Below are 22,974 nucleotides of genomic sequence, written 5' to 3' on the forward strand. Positions count from 1 at the left end.
TTCTCTTATAGGTTACCCTCCCGGATTTTTTCTTGGTTGACTAACTAACCAGCCAGGTCTGATATCTAAAATAGTAGTACTATAGCGACATCTTCTAGTTGGCTGGTTAATTAACGAGTGGTATGTACGTTGTTATGCTTATTTTGATAGGTCCAAGCAACCAAAAGCCTAGAGCTGTACACCTGCTACTATGGCTGGGGAAACTACGAAAAGAGAGAACACAAATGCAACGTCAACGGCGTTTACAACACTTTCTATTTCATTGTGGTCGTAATTCCATACTGGTGCCGCTTCTTTCAGGTAGGTTATTGTTATCCCAATATATATTAGTTGAACTTGCAAAATCATCATCATTAGCTTCCTTATATTTTCCGATCACAATATAATTCCAGCGGGCGACGACACTTGACACTTTAAGCTATATATTTAAATTTAATTAGTGTTCTCAATGCTTTTATGAAGAAAAAGACCGAATGCAAGCATACAATGCGCTCAAGTACTTGCCGATGATTGTGGTCGTCATCATGAGAACGACTTACAACCCACAAAATGTAGAGATTTGGAAAATCCTGGCGGTGACGACTTTAGCCATTTCAACTGCGGGAAGCACATACTAGGACCTTGTCATTTATTGGGGGCTTCTATAGCATCACTCTAAGAACCTCTGGAGACGGAGGTGGAGGTGGGCGAAATGGCGGCGTTGGGCAGAGGTGGAGGTGGAGGTAGCGGCGTTGGGTAGAGGTGGAGGCAGTAGAGGTAGGTAAAGGCATTGCCGGAGTTGAACTTGCAGAATCATCATCAGTAACTTCCTTATATTTTCCGATCACAATATAATGTTGACGGGCGGCAACACTTGACATTCTGAAGCTATATATTTAAATTTAATTAGTGCTCTCAATGCTTTTACGAAGAAAATGACCGAATGCAAGCATACAATGCGCTCAAGTACCTACCGACGATTGTGGCCGTCATCATGAGAACGACTTACAACCTGCAAAAGGTAGAGATTTGGAAAATCTTGGCGGTGATGACTTCAGCCATTTCAGCTGCGGGAAGCACATACTGGGACCTTATCATTGATTGGGGACTTCTACAGCGTCACTCTAAGAACCTCTAGAGGCAGAGGTGGAGGTGGGCGGAGGTGGCAACATTGGGCAGATGTGGCAACATTGGGTAGAGGCGAAGGCGGTAGTGGGCGATGGCGCTGATGAATGATTTGCAAGAGGAAGAAGATGACCAATGTTTTTGCCTTTATTTGATATTACTTTTAAAAAGTTAACCTATTTTTGAAATTTTATTAAAAGTAATACTTTTATTGATATTAGGGCCTATTTGCCCTTATCAGCTATAATCCCTTAAAAAAATCCAAATACATTCAAACATATTCACCCATATTATTAAAACTATTAATATACATACACACATATACATATATAAATACATGCATACATACATATATTAATGTACATATATAGGTAGGGTCCCCCACATGGTGGGGATTGGAAGCCTCATGGGGGGTAGGGAGTGCTCTTCTTGTCCTCACGGGAGGAAAATCATCCCCATTCGGGTAGATCCCTATAGGGATCGAGAAAATGGGAAAAGATGACATCCCTATACAAAGCCTAGCCCACAACACATCCTGATCATGCCTTGGGAACATTTCTTGTACTTGTCATAGGGAGATGTTTGAGATGTGTTATGGGGCACGTGGGGTGTGCTCTGCGGGGAGCCAATTTGAACTCGCTTTTGAGACCCCCAATATTTGGTTGCCTTTGTCAATTTGTCTCTTTTAGATTGTGTTTGGTTGTAGTTAGGGGTGTCAATTGGATTGGATTTGGTCCAATCCGATCCAGTCCAATGTGAGTCTATTATAAACGGACCAGGTTCAATCCAATCCAATGAATGTCTTGGACCAATTTGAACCGGTCCAATTTAATGTTTGGACCATTCAGTTTGTTCAAATTCATTTTGATTTGGATTGGTTTCAACCTAAACCCAATCCATTGACACATATATTCTTATCTTATATCAATGGACCAGATATTGGCTTAATCCAATCCAATCCAATATAAATTTGTTATGGGCGGACCAGGTCTAATCCAATGTCTTGTTGGTCCATCTAATCTGTCCAAATTGATTTTGGACTGGACAGGGTCCAATCCAAAACCGGTCCATTGACACCCTTAGTTTTAGTGCAAATCTGAACTACATATAAAATTTGCATCCAATTCACTTTTGAATATGTTTGTTTGCAATTATGATTTACACTTTTACCTTATATAAAATTTGCACTTTTTTGTCTCATTTGCATAACTAGCGGTGCAAGTTTTGCATCTCAAAAACTGATGTAAGATTTCCTTCCTCCTATCTCAATTCTTTGTATAAAATGGAGACCATATCATATTGTCCCGCGGCCCGCCCCTACTTTCATTCTCTCTTATATAAGGTGGGACGACACCATTTTATTTACTAATTCACTTTCCACAAACAAAATAAGACAAGGTAAAATCTGAATCAAAACTCAAAAGTAAGCTAGAATCTATACAGCCAATTTGCATTCGCAAGCATTTACACCGGTGAGAATAATCCCTATTCAAAATACTTACTCAACTGATAACTGCTAAGTAAAACATGAAAAACATAAAAGAATACATTAAGGAGTCATTTATTAACAACTGAATTATTTACTAGTTATTTTTTAGTGGACAAGCAATTGAGGAGGATAGGAGCTCTATAACTGCTCGATGACATTGTTGGGAAAGCTCATTTGATCATATCTACTACCCACGCCATACCCAGAAGACACTACAGGGAAACATCTCCCTATGAACGACAAATACAGAAGATGTTCCTGATATGCGGTTGTAGAGTCTTGTAGGTAGCCGATCCAACTCTTATCTACCCCAAATATTTCACTGCATGATCACTGTTTCCACTAAAATACAACAAACAATTCAATTCAGCCCAATTCAACAGTTAAGACATGGAGTTCGGACATGATCCCAACAAAACGTCCAACAACAAGAACGTCTCCCTGTCCTTTATGGCGGAATATTCCCGATGTACGACTGCAAATCTGCAATGGGGGAGACATGCTCCCACTTCCCAAAAACATAGAAGGAAAATGAAATGCCGGGCGAGTCATGACTCATGAACCAACTCGTTCAGCACTTCAGTCTTCGGGTGTGTTAAGTGTAACTCGTATACAGTATACTCTCGTAGGACTAGGAGAGAGAGGAAGGTGGCCCCCACACTTATCCAAACTCCAAAGTTTCCTCTGTTATGACAGTAAATGCAGGTCACATCATTTAAACGTTTTAACTGATTCCCCGGTCCTCCCATACGTACTACGTAGGCCCCGCCTCCGCCTCGGCGCCTCCCTTGGAAATAATAAACCGGACTCGGGAAGCGAAGGCGGAAGAGATCCTCGGTACTGGTTTTAGGTTCTAACTAACTCCTCATCTTCAAGAATTTTTTTTTTGTTTTTTGGTATTAACATGAGAGGCATAAGAGGAAAAGGAAAAAGTAATAAAGAGCATCGTCATCTCTCGTCTTTCTCCCTCCTCCGGCTCCGAGAAGAAACACAAGTATCAGAAACGATACACGACCGCTGATGGCGAATCTTCCCCCAGCACTTTCGCTCAACCCTCCTTATGGCGGTCCCAGCGCTTCTTCCGTTAACGCAAACGCTGTTCAGGCCAGCAAAGACCGGAAGATGGCCTCGGCCGAGCAGTTGGTGCTTGAGCTCAGTAACCCTGATCTCAGAGAAAATGCTCTTCTTGATCTCTCCAAGGTAAGCTCCGTTTATTGGGTTTGTTCATTTTTGCATCCACTAGTGTTTGCTCTGTTTTGATATAAGAAGAAAAGGATCAGCCTTTATTTTCGGTTGTCGAAATTCCCTTTTTTTTATCTGCCAAGAATGGGATTTTATTTTGAATTTTTATGATGACCGAGTTGCTTCGAGGGAAATTGAATAAAGGATTTACAAAGCTATATTTTATGGCAATAGAAGGTTTACATTTATATTTCATGTCAATTAGTATATACTTAATGCAAACAAAGTAACAAAATATGTCTACAGATCTTATCTTCTTATTGTTAAATTCACGAGATAAAATTTGTTTATTTTTAACATACAAATTGTCATGAATCGCCATAAGGAAATTTGGTTGGGATAGTTTTTCCGATTGCTTTTAGGTTTTATAGCAATAAAACGACCTTATATTGCCAAAATTGGGTAATGAGATGGTTACTAGGTGAAAAAATTAAAAGAAAATCTGTTGGATAAGATCAATAATAATATCCCCTGAGCCATTAAATCACAAAAAGGATTGGCTTCTATTGGATAAGAGAACTGCACTAGTATCACAAGATGCCAGTGCTTACTGCTAGATGCGTGATATGTCTTATTACAAAATCACGCATGCGGGAAATTCCTTTTACATTGTCATTCAGCACAAAATATTGCATTTAGAGTTTCTCCTTTTGAGAACTAGAGGTGCTGTATTTTTTTAGGGGTGCTATATTTTTTGGTGTCAATTCTGTTAGCATTGTTCTTTCATGTTTTTGTACCATTGGAGATGTTTCAAGTCATAAGATTTAGGGAATGTAAATACCAAAAAAAGTCCTAGGATTTATGTGAAACAACTATGAATGTGTTATCTCTCTCTCTCTCTTGATGAGTAACAAGTTTCCTTTTTCAATTTATAGAAGAGGGAAATATTTCAAGATTTAGCACCATTATTATGGAATTCTTTTGGTACCATTGCTGCACTCTTACAGGTAAATATATATCCTTTCACTAATGCTGGTTGTGCCATAGATATTATGTGGATAGCATTTACCCATTGTATTAAAACAAATCTTGTTGAAGCCAGTTTTTGGAGGTTTTCAAGTATTTTTTCCCTTCTCAGTTTATATTACCTTTTCTTTTCTCTTTCATATTGTTTTGTTTGAACATGCTTGTTTCTCCAAAACTGAAAAGGGAAAACAAAACGTTTTTTTTCCCTTCTCAGTTTTATGCTACATCCAGCTTAACACAACTTTTGAATCCCTTTCTATCACTATCTTCATGATGTTTTTTTGTCAATAACAAGAATTTTCATTAATCAATTAGAAAAAATAAGTACAAAGAGGGGGAGATAAACTATCTTAACTCCCCTAGCAGAGGCTAAAGCCGCAAAAAGAAAAGAAAGCAGAATTACAATTGAGCCCAGAACAGAGATTCCCTAATCACCCCTTGCTTGGCTAATCAATTAGCAAATGATTTAGCAAATCTCTTCACCCAACTGTACTTTACTTCCATATCCTTAAGCCACTTGAATTCTTTTTCTTTTCATTGATGTAGCTCCACAACCAGTCTTATCTTCTTTCAATCACCCTACTACCACCTCCGAATCACCTTCAATTACAAGCGTCCTTATGTTCATTTCTTTTGCCCTTTAGACTCCTTCCAAGGCCGCAAGAATCTCAGCCCTGAGGGAATCACATACACCAATTGGGCCTGAGAACATGACTGAAACAGTCCCATTCTCACCCCTGAATACTCCCCCAATGCCAGATTGCCCTGGGTTCCCATTACTACTGCCATCAAAGTTTAGCTTTACAAAACTAGTGGGGGGAGGGATCCAAGAAGGACTTAGGCCCATTTCTCAGCAAATCATCCTAAGTGAAATTCTGTGAATAATTCCAAGGATTTTAACCAATGTGCCACCCTTATATGGATTAGTTCTATTACATTTTCAATGCTCCTCTCCTTTTCCGAGAAGATTCTTGAGTTTCTTTCTTCCCACAAAGACTAGCATACAACAACCCTAAATCTCCTCATAATCCCACCTCCTTTAAAATGCCACCTAAAGAAGGAGAAAGAAAATAAACTTTGCACATTCAATGGGGGATTCCACCTACACCCAGAAAGGGAGAAGAGCCATTCCCAAATAGTTTTAGCAAAATGGCAAGTAACTAATAGGTGAAAACCAGTCTCCCCATCATCTTTGCAAAGAATGCACCTATGTGTGGCTAACTAATTGGTGCAAAGAATGCACCTATGCGTGAATGCACCTAGGAAAGTTTACCAACAAAACTTCCCAACCTTAGGAGGAATTGGCTTACACTAAATCTCTTTAACATGGAAGGAAAATCCAATGGGACCGGGTGGTTGAGTTAAGATTTTAAAGAATGAGGCACAAGAGAATGAGCCCAAGGGGGAGGGAGTCCAAATTCTGGTATCTTCTTTTGTAGGGTCTAAGAACGCATTATCAAGAATACCTAGTGTTTGCTGGAGAGCAGTTGCAAAAGAGGAGAGAACAGATCTGAGAATGGGCGACAATAATGTCTCAGCCAGCCCTAGAAGCTAATATAAATATTTACAATAAGAAGATACATGAAAGGGCTAGAATGCCCTTGATTAGTGATGGGACACCTAGACATAATAAAGATAAATAAAACATAAAACAGGTTTAGGCCCATTAACAAAGGCCCATAAAAGACTAAGAAACTTAAACATAAGAGTTAAACTAAGCCCATTAACACTTAACCACTCGAACCAACACTCCTCCTCAAGCTAAGCATGGATGTCAGTCATGTTTAGCTTGCCAACTAAGCCTAAGAGCTTCACTGAAGATAGTCCTTTTGTCAAGACATCTGCAACGTGCATCTCTGAAGGAGTATAAGTGCAAAGTTCACCTGAGACAATCCTCTCTCTAACAAAGTGTCGGTCAATCTCAATATGCTTAGTCCTATCATGTTGCACTGGGTTATTTGCAATGTTAATGGCAGTCTTGTTGTCACAATACAGCTTGAGAGGACATTCAACCTTTATCCCGAGCTCACCAAGGAGAGTCCTAAGCCACAATAGTTCAGCATCACCATGAGCCATAGCCCAATATTCAGCTTTTGCACTTGATCTAGCTACTACATTCTGTTTTTTACTTCGCCATGTAACTAAATTCCCTTCAACAACTGTGCAATATCCAAAAATAAACTTCCTATCTCCAACAAAACCAGCCCAATCTGCATTAGTAAATGCCTCAATTTCAATTTTATTGTGCTTTTTGAACAAAATTCCTTTTCCCGGGCATGTTTTCAAATATTTGAGGATCCTTTCCACTCCTTTCATATGAGGAATCTTTGGAGAGTGCATGAACTGGCTGACAAAATGGACCGCATAAGCAATGCCAGGTCGAGTAAGAGATAGATAAATCAATTTCCCCACTAGCTTTTGGTATCTTTCTTTACCAGGGTAGTCCTCTCCAATCGATTCCTGTAGACAATGATTATGCTCTATTGGAGTATCAGCATGTTTACTCCCCATCATACCTGTCTCCTCCAGAAGATCAATGACATACTTCCTTTGACATATATAAATGCCCTCTTGTGACCTTGCAACCTCGATTCTAAGGAAGTATCTCAGATGGCCTAAATCTTTGATATCAAATTCAAATGCCAAGAACTTCTTCAATCTTCTTATCTCTTTTGGATCATTTTCGGTAATCACCATGTCATCCACATAGATTCACTTGGGCTGCTAGAAATGTGAGGATCGGGGGAAGAAGATGGAAGACCCGAGACTGAAAGAGGCACAAAAAAGGAGGGAGAAGAGGAATACTCTTCCATCCCATTAGTCTCCCCCTGAAGAGGATCCCTGGAAGAATGAAAATAGGACTGGGACTCAAAAAGCACCACATACTTGGTGACATATTTTTTCTTGTTAATAGGATCATAGCACTTATAACCTTTTTGTGTGGGAGAGTACCCTAGAAAAACCCTTTTTGCTGCCCTTGGATCCAACTTAGTCTTCTTAGGATCCTTGACATGAATGAAACACACACAACCAAAGACCCTAGCAGGTAGAGCAAAATCTGAAAGGTTCAGACAAAGAACAAAGAAAGGAGTTCTCATACCCAACACCCTAAATGGCATCTGATTTATTATATACGATGCTGTAAGGACTGCTTGAGATCAATAGTACTTGGGAACCTTGTGCTGAAATAGTAAGGCTCGAGCTGTCTCCAATAGATATCAGTTCTTGCGCTCAACAACCCGTTCTTTTGAGGGGTACTAGCGCAAGATGACTGATGCAGCATGCTTGCATCCTCCATGAACAGATTCAAGGAGCTTTCAAAGTATTCAACAGCATTATCCGAACAGAATTGCTTAATTTTCTTGCCAAACTGAGTTTCAATCATTTTACAAAATGCAATGGTTATCCGTGGTACTTCATCACGTCCTTTTAACAAGTAGATCCAGGTGCACCATGAATAATGATCAATGAAACTGATGAAGTAACAAAAGCCATCTATAGAAACAATAGGTGAAGGGCCCCAAACATCAGAATGAACCAAATCAAAAGAAGCTTGAATTTCATTAATTGAAACTGAATAAAGAGTTCTACATTGTTTTGACAACTAACACACTTCGCAAACTAAACTTTGACTCAAAACAAACTTGAACAACTCAGGAAACAATCCTTGCATTGACGAAAAAGGTAAATGACCTAGTCTAGCATGCCACAAATGTAACCTAGCTGTTGACTCCTCATTATCTCGACCACTGACAGTAGATGATTGTAAGGTTGAATTGATATCTGCATCAAAATAATAGAGGCCTTCAGACTCATGACCGCTCTCAATCGTTCTCTTCGTCAATCTGTCCTGAAAGACAAAATGAGTAGGAAAGAAAGTTATGCTACAGTTTAAATTATTGGTAAGCTTAGAAACAGATAAGAAGTTGGAAGCAAGATTGGGAACATGTAGAAGAGATTTAAGAGAGAGATATTTACTTAGGTCAACCTCCCCTTTCCTAGAGATGGTGGAGAGGGAACCATCAGCAACTGTCATCTTATCTTGGCCAGACATCAAGTGATAAGAAGAAAATAAAGAAGACATGTGTGTCTTGTGGTCAATAGCACTGGAATCAATAATCCACGAATTAGACTCTATAGGACTAGTTACACTGTGAGCAATGACAGTACCTGATTTGGCAAGAGAGGTGGAAGCAAGGGTGTTGTTCCTTAGACGAGCCATGGCTCGACTAAGGACTTTTACCTCATCAGCAGTGAAATCAAAGGACCTAGATGTGTGAGAATTAGTAGTCAGTCCCATAGGAGGAGGTGCAACTGTAGATGTGTTCTTTGGGGTCTCACTATTGTTGCTTATGACAACATTCCTGCTTGCTGTTTGACTCCTCCGAGGTTTCTTGTCTTTCCTTAATGCAGCTGGTTTCAGATGAGGATAGAGAATCCAGCAAGTCTCTTTCAAATGTCTATCACCTCCACAATGGGAGCACTTATGATGCTTCTTGTCTGAATGCTTGCTCCCTTTTTGGGTTGAAGTAGTCAAGGCTGAATGCTCAATAGGTTGCACTTGTGTGTCAACTTGCATTTCTTTCCTTCTAACCTCTTCCTTCCTTACAAGACAGTAGACATGATGTAAATATGGAATTTCATCCCTTCCCAAGATTTGGGATCTTATGCTCTTATACATCGGGTCTAGGCCAGCCAAGAACTTAAAAGCTCTATCTTCTTCAATTTGTTTATCATGCCTCTCCTTATCTCTAATGTTTTCCTAATCAAGTATAAGATGATGGTCAAGTTCTTCCCACAGTCCTTCTAGAGTTGCAAAATAAGTTGCAACAGACATATCTCATTGTCTCAATGCAACAATATCTTGGTTTAGCCTATAGATTCATGCATTGTTTTTTCTCTGTCCATAGGTTTTAGACACTTTCTCCCAAATCTTAGAGGTAGTAGGGAAGTGCTGAACAGTCCTAGCCACTCTTGGAGTCATTGGTGCAAGCAGCCAGGACATAACAATAGCATTTTCCTTACACCAAACTGAGTATTCAGCATCATCCTCTTTAGGTTCTTTTTTCTGTCCATCTAAATAACCCATAAGTTCCCGGGAAGTAATGAAAAGATTGGCTGAAACAGACCATTCTCTGAAGTTGTATTCGTCTAACAACACACTGGTTATCTGCAAGCTATGCAGATTTGGGTTTTTTAGGTTTGAAGACCTCCCACTAGTCCTATTGTCTTTAGAAGACCCTTCACCTGATATCGAGGACATATTCCTTCTCTTACAGAAATCACAGCTGAAACCTCAACACAAGAAACTAGATTTCACACATACCGGAGCTGTTGCAAGGCAAAAAACGACCCTCTAAGACTGCACTGAAGCTCTTATGGGCTGAAAAACAACACCACTTATGGCTGAGAGCAGATTCTGGACTGAAGAAACAACACTACTTCTGGAGGTCGAACCTGGACTGTGTCCACCAAGTAGAAAGCAGATTCTGGACTGAAGGAAAAAAAGCACCCTTTCTGGAAGTCGAACATGGACTGTGACCACTCCTACGGTCTGTTTAAGCACCTAGAAACCAACTAGGACTGTCTACTCAGTCCTTCAGGCTAGATCTGTTCTACACAGATCTCTCTAGCAGCCGAATGGCTACTCACTGCTGCAGAACCACTAGTAGGTTATAAGCTTCTGAGAAAAAACTCCTCTTGGGCCCTACATCCAAGAGAAACCCCTTGATACAGACCTTGCTGTTGTCTACAGTCAGTCCTAGGGTTTCTACACAGTATCAGAAAAAGAGAATGAAAAGAGAGTAGAAAAGAAGGAAAAAAAGATGAGAGACGCTAGCTGTAACCAGTCAGGCCGAATGGAGCTCTGATACCATGTTTGCTGGAGAGCAGTTGCAAAAGAGGAAGAAGAGGAGAGAACAGATCTGAGAATGGGCGGCAATAATGTCTCATCCGGCCCTAGAAGCTAATATAAATATTTACAATAAGAAGATACATGAAAGGACTAGAATGCCCCTGATTAGTGATGGGACACCTAGACATAATAAAGATAAATAAAACATAAAACAGGTTTAGGCCCATTAACAAAGGCCCATAAAAGACTAAGAAACTTAAACATAAGAGTTAAACTAAGCCCATTAACACTTAATCACTCGAACCGACACCTAGAAGAGTCAAGGTGCTGCTTAGATCTGTATCCCATTTACCAGCACTGAATAGTGACAATTCCTGACACATCTTGATCCATTTACACCATCTTTCCCCAAACCCAAAATTAACCAATATCTTCATGATGTTTAATGACTTGAATAGCCTCAATCCTTGTAGTGCTGCTGATAACTCAGTTCTTAGGGAGTCTCCTTGATCAATTGAGCTAGTGTAAAATGCTATTATACTAGCACTGCCATTTTTTAATAGATAATATTAATAGAATTGCCATCTCTAAGGACTCCGCCATTATGAAAGCCCTTGGATTATCAATGCATCTTCCATCAATGTTTAACACCATTTAGTCGTTGCTTGGTGATATCCTATGCATTTGAGTTGCAAATGTTGTGGTTGATGAATTATCCACCATTCACCATTCTCTGAAAATGTTATCCATGGAATACAGAACACATATATCCATGTTCTTTATCCAATGCATCACATCACTTTCATTGTTATGCTCTATGACTGCCTCTCCTTCCATAGAATTTGTCTGTTGAAAATCCTTGTATTCCTTTTTTCTAATATAGTCAATGGAACTGCTACCCTAGTGCATTTTCACATAATTCTCTCTTTTCCTCCGCATTGTGAAAGTAACTAGGTTGAATAAACTAGCCATATTTGTTGGTGGTGTCGACCTGCATCAAGAGAGAAAGAAAGAGTAGATAGTGATAGGTAGTCTCCTCTTCCCAAATACTAGAAACAAACAAACAAGAGATTAGTAAATGATAAGTAGTCTCTTCACATGCATTGCAAAAAATGCACATGTGAGGGGATGGGCACCAGTTCAGTCTCCTCTTCTGAAGAGTATCAGAAGTGTTAGTTTTCTCATGAACACCCTTTAAGCAAAAAATCCTTATATCTGGGGGCATAGTTCTCCTCCATATTTTATGTAATTGAAATAGGCTGCAAAGAGATAGGGGATGAGGAAAGAGCATGAAGGGAGGAGGCTCAAGGGGAAAATCCTATCTATATATTCTTTATGCTCTGGGTTGTGGTTGTCATGGGAGTTCCATATGTGCTCTTCTACCTCCTTTAAAGTTTAAATTATGTACATCTTGCCATTTTTTTAAAAGGTGCACCATGGGACTATCTAGGGTTACAAGCAGAGCTTATTTTGTGGGATGAATTCACTTGTTACCATGTTCTGATAAATTAACCTTGAATTTGATGGTGATTAGATACTATAGTGTAGTTTGTACCTGTAACTTTTTAAATCTAAACAGTTTAGCACATGTGGGACTTTGACATACAAGTCTACAACCTTCATTTCAATAACACAATGCTTTAACCAATTGAGCCAGAGAGCTTTTTTGAAATATTTTATTTCTTTTAGAATTCAGATTTGCATATTCTCAAAAGTGGCACCTTACTTTGTTTTGGTGCACATTGCACCATGTGACTTGTACCTCAATTCTAGGAACCCCTTGTGTAATAATTGCACTTCATGCTTTTAAAATACTCTCATAGATGTAATTTATGTATTAGTACAATATAAATCTTTTTCTTATTGTTTGTTGTTATTTTGTGCATTTGTATCTTGTTGTCTTGTGGACCACTCTTTAAATTTTTCACCTAGCTTCCATTAATTTTCCTATTCTTAATGGTTATATTACTAAGCAAGAATTGTATATACTCTAACCTGGTTCAGCGACTGATGATTAGTGCTGGAACTTGTCATTATTTGCAGGAAATAGTGTCCATATATCCTGTTTTATCACCACCAACCCTTACTCCAGTTGCATCAAACCGAGTTTGCAATGCACTTGCTCTTCTTCAGGTCAGTGAAGAGTTTGTTAGTCCCTTTTCTTTTTGCATTTATTTGTTGAGGTATAAGAATATCAGAAGGTGGGATAGGAAAACAAAGACAAAGAGACATTTTAAGAGCTTCCATAGGAAGACAGAAAATTTCACAAGAATAAAAGTTTGAAGGTGTGTTCCATTAACCATCCTATAGCCTTTCTTACAGTGCTCCATTTTTTTGAAAAGTAAAAGAAAAAAATTATTAAAAAGGAAAAAAAGGAGCTAATTACAAACAACAAATAGGGTGCTAAGATAGCACCCACGCCAGCAACCAAATAGAGAAACTTCAAAAACACAAAACACAAAGAAACAGATAAACCTCCCCAGCCAAAAGCAACTTAGTCATCTCCTTCAAACACTTCATCTTTCTTGTCTCATTCCTCACCTCACTCCTGTCCATACTCCCCCTACAGTGGTCTTCTTCAAACTCTCTTCCCTCTTGCTCCTTTCAAATGTTTCAAAAGCCCTTCTAGCAAATTTGTCTCCTTCTGACAAAAACAAGCCTAAGCTCCTGCCAATCCTAACATCTTGTTCAGCCAATCTCCACTTTCTCCCCCTTCTCCACACAGACTGACTAAGCCTCAATCATATTCTTGTCAAAATCTCTACCACTGTCCTTTTTTTCCTCTGGCCCTGACCCTGCCTCCAATCCTTTCTCATTAGAAGACAACTGTTGAGTCTCCCCTGCTTTGAAACTCGGGAATTGACTACCTCAACAACCCTCTTCTTTGAGCCTTTGACCTTTGTTCCTCTCTTCTTATAAACCTTCTTAAATTTATTTGTGGGGCCAACACCAATCAGACCATCTTTTAATCTTGAAAAAAAAACTTTAGAAACATGAACAATATGGAGCTTACTTGAATCTTTGACTTTCTTCAACACCTTTGAAATGTCATCATCCCCTTCTTTGCTCACGGAATTTATCTTTGACCTATCTCAACTCTAAGCCTTCCAATTTTAGAAAATCCTCACAAACTCCTTGAAGACCACTGTCCACATTTTTGTCCGCAGCCTCAACAATAGCTCTCTTCCAAACTCTTGTTTTTGCTCTCTTTTAAGTCCTCTCCCTCCTCTCCTTCCTTCACACTTCCTTCCCCCCTTATAATTTCCTCCTCTCATTCCCCAAGCATGCCTCCTTTCCTTCCCTTTCTCCCCTTAACTGATTAAAACCTTGGTCAGACAAAACCAACCTTCTCTCCTGAGCCGATTCCGAAGGAACCTCGACCACGAAAGAACCAAAACAAATCAACTTACCTGCCTGCCGGTTAAGTAGTGTCCTCTCTCTCTCTCTCCAATCTCCCATCTCTCCTATCCCTTTGATTAGACTTAACCTCGTAGATACCAAAGCATCGATGCACTTCAGAACCAACACCAACTATCTCATCCTTCAGGCACACACTCTTCTTTCCATAGCTGTCATATTTGGCAACCCCAAACCCATTCCTCTTCCTTACCTTTTTGAGAATAGAGTATCTCTTTTTCCTTTATGTTTAAATGGCTTAAGCCTGGAACCTCTACCTTTGAAAACCTTTATCTTATTAAACTGAATACCACTTTTAAACACTCCTAAGCCTCTTTATTGGACCATGGTCCCCACTCACACAGCTAGGCACATCTTTAACCGCTTGCGACCCTTTGGTAGCCTCAACTAATTGCCTGCCCTCTAGGACACAATTTCCAAGTTAACATAAATATCCTCAACGTCCATCAAAATTCTTTTAAAATCTATTTTCTCCCAACTCCTATTCCTATCGTCAACTTTCAGAACCTTTTACCACTAGAATCCATGGTCCCTTTAAAAGAGAATAGGCACTATGCATGCAAAGGGATTCCCAAAACCACAATCCACGTTGCTCTCCTCCTTCGGCCTTCTTGAATAAGACCAGCCACGATATCACCAGCTTTACTGTAAGTCGCATCCCCTACTCATCTTACCTTTGAACTGTAGAACCCATTGTGCCTCCTTTTTACACTGAAACATGAACAAAAACAAGTCCCCATTCAGCCTTTTTATTCTGAAGACTCTTTCACCCCATTCAAATGCCACCTAAGCTGTCATTTTCTCCTCCAAATCCAATCCAAGAAACCTTCCAGCCAAACTTGCATTAAAACCTTCATCTTCTCATCAAATTTCCCCGTTTGCCTGGATTCAATCTGAATCTCACTGCTTCGGGCCATGGTGCATTGGGAGGTGCCTGATAAGCTGAAATTGTCCCATGAACACAGCACAATGAGAGAGGGAGACTTATGTGGAAGTGCATAAGAGTAGCTTTGTTGTGGACAGTTTGGGAAGAAAGGAACACCGGAATCTTTTGTGATAAAGAAAGGAGCTTCTTGGAAGTCAAAGAATGTATTTTGACAAGGGCAATTCAGTGGCTGAAAACTCTAAAGATCTTTGATGCATACTCTTTTGATGACCTATGGAGAAGCTGGTTAGCAGTGGCTAATACTTCTACCAGGAAGGACAGAATGGGGTTGAATGGATGCCACCAGGGGAGGAGTTTATCAAGCTGAACGTCAATGGAAGTAGCCGAGGAAATCCAGGACCTTCAGGCATAGGAGGAGTGCTGAGAAACAAAGATAGTAACGTGTTATCTTTGTACTCAGGTCCAGCAGGTGTAAGAGACTCTTTAAGGACCGAATTACTGGCTGCTGTACAAGGAATCCAGCTTGCAAATCAGCTAGGCATAGAGCATATGATTATTGAAGGGGATTCCCAGGTGATAGTGGGTTGGCTGAAGGATCCAAACACTGTGATTTGGGGTTTTAGAGATCTTCTCAAAAAGGTTAAATGGTTAACAAGGAATATGACAATCAGAGTTCAGTGGGTAGGCAGATCAGCAAACTCATTGGCTGATTCACTTGCAAAACAAGGGGTTTCCCGGGATACTTTATTTTGGGCTTCGTAATTTCTTTTGTACTTATGATTCTGTAATTAGCTTTAAAGGAAAGGTCTCACCTTGTGCCTTTCCACGGGTTGCATGTAACTCTTATTTGCTGGTTTAATAAAATTTCACTCATTTATCAAAAAAAAAAACACAGCACAATGAGAGGATCTTCTTACAGTGCTCCATTATAACCATATTACCATAAAGAGGTTAGATAATGAATGCTTATATATTTTATTGCTTATAAAAATGCTTATATCTTTTATTTTTTTCTTGATAAGTGGTGATGCTTTTACAAGTGAGAAACCATTTGATCAATTGTTTCTTTTTTATGTGATATTTGTGTAACTTTAGTACTAATTCTTTTCCAATTTAAATAAATTCTTAGGATTTTAGAAATGGATTTATGAATTCTGCAAATTCTCTATTGATAAAAAAATTGCTGCTGTTGAGAGATATATTGTATTTGGTTGTATTTGTTATATTGATAAGTTATGAGGACCTATATGTATTTAGGTTAGAAAAAGGGGCTTATGTGTAATTATGATGTATTTCGGTCTGCTTTTTTAAGCAAGTGGTTGTGTGAGATTAGGGGGAGATAGAGAGAAAGAGTTGTATCTTTTGTTCTTGTAGTGGATATGCTTCCTCTCCTCCCGTGGATGTATGCTAGCAAGCCGAACCATGTTAAACTTGTGTTTCTCTATTCCTTCTTCTTGTTTCCTCCTTGAGTTCCTATTCTGTTTTATGTTAGTTGACATGGTGTCAGAGCTATTTTATGTTGTTTAATAGTTGCGAATTCTCTATTTTGCTTGTGTTGCTCATTTTTCCTTTATCTATATTTATTTATTTTTGCAGTGTGTGGCTTCTCATCCAGATACCAGAACTCTATTCTTGAATGGTACTTTTCATAATCACCTTTGACATATAAGGGTGCTCCATTTGGAGTTGGATGGAAAGCTTAGTTTATATTTTTATTCAGATTATAGAAAGGAAGATATTCTTATGTTGTGAATTGATGCATCTTAAATACAATTTATGGATTCAATTGATAAAAAAATCATTAATGGATTCTGAGGTAACGTTTTGGAGCTTCTGTTCTTTGTTGCATATTGTATGTTTTATTTTCCTTGGAGTGATTTAATATTCTCTTACATGTATAATTTTCTGATCAATGTAGTTGAGATATATCATACAAGAAAGTGTAATTTATCCATTTTGTAAAGATTTCTTTTGTCTTTAATGCAAGAATCTTTGAAAACAAAGAACAATAATAAACATGTTTTGATTGAGCTTATCATGGTGACTGATGTGACACTATTAGTAGACAAGAAAAAATGGTGGAATGGGTGGCTCCGGACCAAGGTGGGAGGAAATTAATCTTTGATGGTGCAGCCCAAGTAACCCAATTGCATAATGTTTTTGACGGGTGGTAAGAGATGATAAAGAAAATGTTATTCTTAGCTTTTTTGGGCATGTTGGGATTGGAAGTTCTTTGAAAGCAGAATTTTGGCCCTTTCAAAGTGCTGAAGTTAGTCTGGGCAACTGGTTGAGAGATATACAGGTGGAAATGGACTGCTAAATAGTGATAAACTAGATGACATTGGGGGAAGAAGTGCCTTTATTACTAAGATGTTTTGTTAGAGAAGTGAGAACTCTGGCTACTAACCTGAATTGCTCATTCAGGTGGGGGAAATAAGGCTGGGACAGACCTGGGAATCACCACAACATCTCTCAATTCTAGTTTGGATAAAGCTTCTGGGACAGACCTGGGAATCACATGTATAGAAACAGAGGCAAGAAAGGAATAATAGGGAGATCAAGGTCTGAGAAGGTATCAAAAGTGGTGGAGGAGAGCTAACCTGTTACCTCAGTAGTGATGGGAGGAGCAAGAGGCTCAATTGAAGGTGTGGAAACAAATTGCTCATGCACGTGTCTTTGTCTTTGGCACCACCTTTGGACAATTGGATGGGAAACAAATGTGGGAGATGAGTTGGAGGAGGAAGGGGAGTAGGAACACGTGAAGGAGACCCAATAGAAGACTCGATGAGAGGAGACCCAATAGAAGACTCAAGAGGAACCAGAAGAGGAATAATCGGTGACATAGCAAACAACTCCTCTGAATGCTCCCCCTCATGAGAAGTACTAAAGAAAGGAACAAACTTAGTAAAAAGGAGGCTCCCAACAACCTCAACCACATGTCAGTTCTTCCTTTCCGCCACTCCATTTTTTTGTAGAGTGTAGAAACAAGAGCTCTGATGAATAGCCCCAAAAGTATCAAAGTAGGAGGAAATGCTCTTCTTAAAATATTCCTTAGCATTATCAGATCAAAATGTTTTGATCCACATGTTAAAGTAGGTAAGACTAAGTTCATGAAATTTTTGCACAATTGTTGGCACTTCATCCTTGGACCTCATAAGGTAAATCCAAGTAAAACGAGAGATATCATCAATGAAAAGGATAAAATTCTTGTAACCCCCTATAATAGATAAATGATATGGCCCCCACACATTAGAGTGCACAATATGGAAAGGAGAAAATGATCTTCTTTTACTCACTGAAAAAATAGTCTACAATGTTTTGCAAGTTCACATAGCTCACAATGAAGACTCGATAGAGACATTCCCTTAAACATTTCTGGAAACAAATAACTCAATGCAGAAAAAGACAAATGACCAAATCTTAAATGACATAATATGACTCTATCAACTGACTCTGAAATAGACTCCAAAGCAACTCCACTAGGTGGTCCAAAGCTTCAATAAGTGGTATCCAACAAATATATTCCATTCACCTCATGGCCACTCTCAATCGTTCTTTGAGTTTTTAGGTCCTAAAAAACACAATGAGTAGGAAAGAAGGTTACACTACAATTCATTGATTTAATCAAGCTACTAACAAATAAAAGGTTTGTGTTAAGTTTGGGAACATGAAGGACAACGGACAAAACAAAGGAGTCAGAGGCTCTAATATTCCCTTTTCCAGAGATGGGAGCAAGAAACCCATCGGTCTGATGCACCAGAATGGTTACTGTTAAAGTTCGGTCTACCCTAGAAGTCTGTTTTGTTTGTTAGCTGAAAGGTAAAGTAAACAGCAAGAAGGAAGAGAGAAAAGAAGAAGGAAGAAAGAGGAAGGAGAAGAGAAAAAGTCTGGTTCGAAATTAGGAAAAGTCATCCCTAGTTTTGGCCAGACCTATTATTATATTATTAATGTAATTGGAAAAGACATAAGTGCCCTCATTTAAGTAAGAGGCACTCGAACTAACATAATAGTACACATCAGCACTCTCAATAGGTACAAAGACCAAAATACCCCTTCACTAACTCCCCCTCAAGCTGGTGAGTATATATCATATAATCCCAGCTTGTTACATATGTAGTCTACTCTCCCCCGACTCAAACCTTTTGTAAACAAGTCTGCCCACTGATTTCCTGTATTAACATATGCAGTCTCTATCACTCCATTCAGCACCTTCTCTCTCACAAAATGACAGTCAACTTCGATGTGCTTGGTTCTTTCATGAAACACCGGATTGGAAGAGATATGAACCGCTGCCTGATTGTCACAATAGAGCTTCATTGGAGTACTGATGTCATATCCTATCTCCTATAGAAAGTTCCTTAGACACTAATTCACAAGCAGTATGTGCCATGGCCCTATATTCTGTTTCTGCACTGCTTCTCGCCACAACTGTTTGCTTCTTACTTTTCCACGTTACCAGGTTACCCCCAGGAAGGTGCAATAGCCTGTGGTAGACCGTCTATCAGACATAGAACCTGCTCAATCAGCATCGGTGTATCCTTCTACTTCCAGTTTTCCACCACTTTTGTACAACAAACCACGACCAAGAGCTCCTTTCAAGTACCTCACAATCCTTAGCACTGCATTCCAATGTGGGACCAAAGGTTTCTGCATGAACTAACTCACCACACTAACCGCAAATGAAATATCTAGCCGAGTAATGGTTAGGTAGTTTAGTTTGCCTACAAGACGTCAGTATCTGCCAGGGTCTTCAAATACTTCACCTATATCACTGCTCAGCCTCGTATTTGTTTCCATAGGTGTCTCACTCGGTTTAGTACCCAACAAACCTGTTTGTTCCAGTAAATCAAGCACATATTTCCTCTGACACAAATTAATGCCATCCTTAGATCTTGCTACCTCTATGCCCAAAAATTATTTCAATTTGCCAAGGTCCTTTGTCTGAAAGTGTTCTTGTAGGAATGCCTTCAATCTGTCAATGCCCATTTTATCATTCCCAGTCACAACGATATCATCTACATACACCACCAGTAGTATTTTACTTGCCGGAGAGTCATGAATGAAGACAGAGTGATCAACTTGGCACTGTTTCATACCAAACTTCTTGACCACCTCACTAAACCTACCAAACCATGCTCGAGGGGACTGTTTAAGTCCATATATAGCCTTCTTAAGTCTGCTTACCTTACCATCCTCCCCCTGAGCAACAAACCCTGGTGGTTGCTCCATATAGACCTCCTCGAGCAAATCACCATGCAAAAAAGGCATTTTTGATATCTAGTTGATGTAGAGGCCAATCATACATAGCTGCAAGGGAGATGACAACATGAACTGACCCTATCCTAGCAACCGGGGAGAATGTCTCTGTGTAGTCAATGCCATAGGTTTGGGAGTACCCTTTTGCAACCAGTCGCGCCTTCAGGCGCTCAACACGACCATCTGGCAAGTTACTTAACGGTATACACCCACTTACAACCGACAACCTACTTCCCAGGAGGAAGAGCGGTGAGGTCCCAAGTGTGATTATGATGTAGGGCAGAGATCTCTTCTTCCATAGCACGGCACCACTCTGGAGAGGTAAGGGCTTCCTGGACATCCTTAGGAACAACCACTAAGGATAACAAGGAGATGAACTGGCGATGGGAGATGGAGAGGTGAGTAAGGGAAACAAAATTGGAAATAGGGTGAAGGGTGCAGGTGCGTTTACCTTTCCGTAAGGCAATAGGAAGATCAAAGTCGGAGGCTGGTGTCGGATCTGGAGTCGGATCTTTCGACAGTGATGAAGCCGGAGGAGGCACAGCCGGTACACGTGAGCGATGTGTATAATACACATGACGGATAGGTGGACGGTGGCACCGGAGGCAAGGACGTAGGCACAACTGGAACCAGAGGAGGAGGATCAGCTACAGGAAGGGGAAGAGGAGGAGGTGATGTGGAGGAAGTAGCATCACCGGACCCCACGAAGAACGGAGTAGACTCGAAGAAAGTGACATCAGCACATACCAAAGAACGACGAGAACTGGGATGGTAACACTTGTATCCTTTTTGAGTCCAGGAATAGCCAAGGAAGATACACTTAAGGGATCATGCATCTTACTTGTCAGTCCCGGGACCCATAGTATGGACGAAGCAGACACACCCAAATACCCGAGGAGGAAGCGGAAACAGAGACATGTTGGGGAAAAAGACACTAAAAGGAGAACGACTTTCAAGAATAGACGTGGGCATCCGATTAATTAAGAAACAAGAGGTGAGCATTGCATCACTCCAAAAGGGTTTGGGAACATTCATGTGGTGCATGAGTGAGCGTGCCGTTTCTACAAGATGTCGGTTCTTTCTCTCAGCAACCCCATTTTGTTGTGGGGTGTAGGTACATGAAGTTTGGTGTATAATGCCATGTTGGTCCAAGTATTCTTGAAAGGATGAAGACAAGTATTCACGACCATTATCAGAACGGAAAATTTGGATGTGAACGCCAAATTGATTGTGGATCTCAACATAAATTTTTTGGAAGGTGGCAAATAATTCACTTCTTTCTTTAATTAAATAGAGCCACGTCATTCTTGAAAAGTCATCAACAAAAATAACAAAATATCCGTGTCCATTATATGACATCATTTTATAAGGACCCTAAACATTTGAATGAATTAAAGAAAAAGGACTCGACACACGGTTATCAACCCTAGAACTAAAGGGAACACGATGGTGTTTCCCAAATTGACACGACTCACAATCAAGAACAGACAGTTGACTCAATGAAGGGACCAAGGACTTCAGCACTTTCAACGAGGGATGACCAAATCTACAATGCCACTGGAGAGGAGAAATAGAGGACTGAAGGGCCGTTGACGTTCTTCCACCACCATCAAGATAATACAGTCCACCGGCTTCATGCCCTCCACCAATCTTCATCCCCGTCTTGAGATCCTGAAAAACACACATAGAGGGGTAAAATGTAACGAAGCAATTAAGGGACTTGGTCAGCTTACTAACAGACATAAGATTAAATGAAAGCTTAGGTACATTAAAACAGAGGATAGGGACACAAGGTCTAGGTCAACATTACCAACACCACAAATAGATGATGTGGAGCCATTAGCAAGGGTAACGGATTGTGATGTTGAGTAATGAGTGAGAGATGAAAACACACCTGGAGTTCCCGTCATGTGATTGAAGGCTCCAAAGTCAATAATCCAGGGGTTGGGTGTGGATGCCAAACAAGCCAATCCTGAGTGTGCAAAGGTAGTTGTGTTCTGCTTTGACGTGGATTGAACAAACCTTTCATACTCATCACGAGGAACACTCAGCATCTCCTTTCCTGGACCATCTGGAGAGGTAGAAGGCATCTGGTCAGCTGACCGGTTCTCCTGTCTAAAGCTAGAACTGGTGTCACTAGTCATGGCATGGTTGGCCCAAGTCGAGGGTGGACCATGTAAGCCATAGCAGTAGTTAATATTATGTCCATCCAAACCACAATGAGTACACCTTCGTGGACCCGAGCCACGTCCTCTACCACGAGCTCCCCCTGAATCTCTGCCTCCAGTACGACCACCACCACGGATATGTGTAGATCCACCACTACCACTCTGGCCATACACTGGACCACTACTGCCACCATGACCAGGCTGGGCTCCTCGAGCCCCACTTTGCCACCTCGTCCTCTCGACACTGCAAATGCTGATTTATCTGAGATATTAGAGTTTTCCATAGATCCAATGGAAGTCCTCTGAAGACGAGCAAACACCTCCTCTAAAGATGGAAGGGCAGATCCTCCTAGTATCTGGGCTCGTACTGGTTCATACTCAGACTTCAGCCCCACTAGAAACCGAGTCACATCAAGCTCCTCTCACTGTTGTTGTTGAACCTTGACATCAGAAGTGAGAGGGTGATAGACATTTAGCTCATTACAGATTTTTCTCATACTGGCATATTACTCCTCAAGGCTCTGATTTCCCTGTTGCAGATTGAAGAATTCCTGATACAGTTGATATACCCTAGTTGTATTATCCTGACCAG

General features: G+C 40.1%; 1 protein-coding gene across 2 annotated transcripts in view; it reads left to right on the forward strand.

Annotated features, from left to right (window-relative positions):
* The first annotated feature begins 3,340 nt into the window (after positions 1–3,340).
* LOC104588295 (uncharacterized) overlaps positions 3,341–22,974 on the forward strand; it is a 49,299-nt gene continuing 29,665 nt past the window's right edge. The window contains exons 1-4 of one of the 2 annotated variants that reach the window (XM_010246163.3): positions 3,342–3,793; positions 4,711–4,782; positions 12,699–12,788; positions 16,555–16,597. In XM_010246163.3, the coding sequence (XP_010244465.1) occupies positions 3,614–3,793; positions 4,711–4,782; positions 12,699–12,788; positions 16,555–16,597 (385 nt within the window). In that variant the 5' untranslated portion in view covers positions 3,342–3,613. Of the gene's footprint in view, positions 3,794–4,710; positions 4,783–12,698; positions 12,789–16,554; positions 16,598–22,974 lie in introns of both variants that reach the window. The other variant, XM_088894610.1, reaches the window with a different exon arrangement.

The sequence above is a fragment of the Nelumbo nucifera genome, chromosome 1 (genome assembly GCF_055504915.1).
Source record: "Nelumbo nucifera cultivar China Antique chromosome 1, China Antique-T2T, whole genome shotgun sequence".
NCBI lineage: Eukaryota > Viridiplantae > Streptophyta > Magnoliopsida > Proteales > Nelumbonaceae > Nelumbo > Nelumbo nucifera.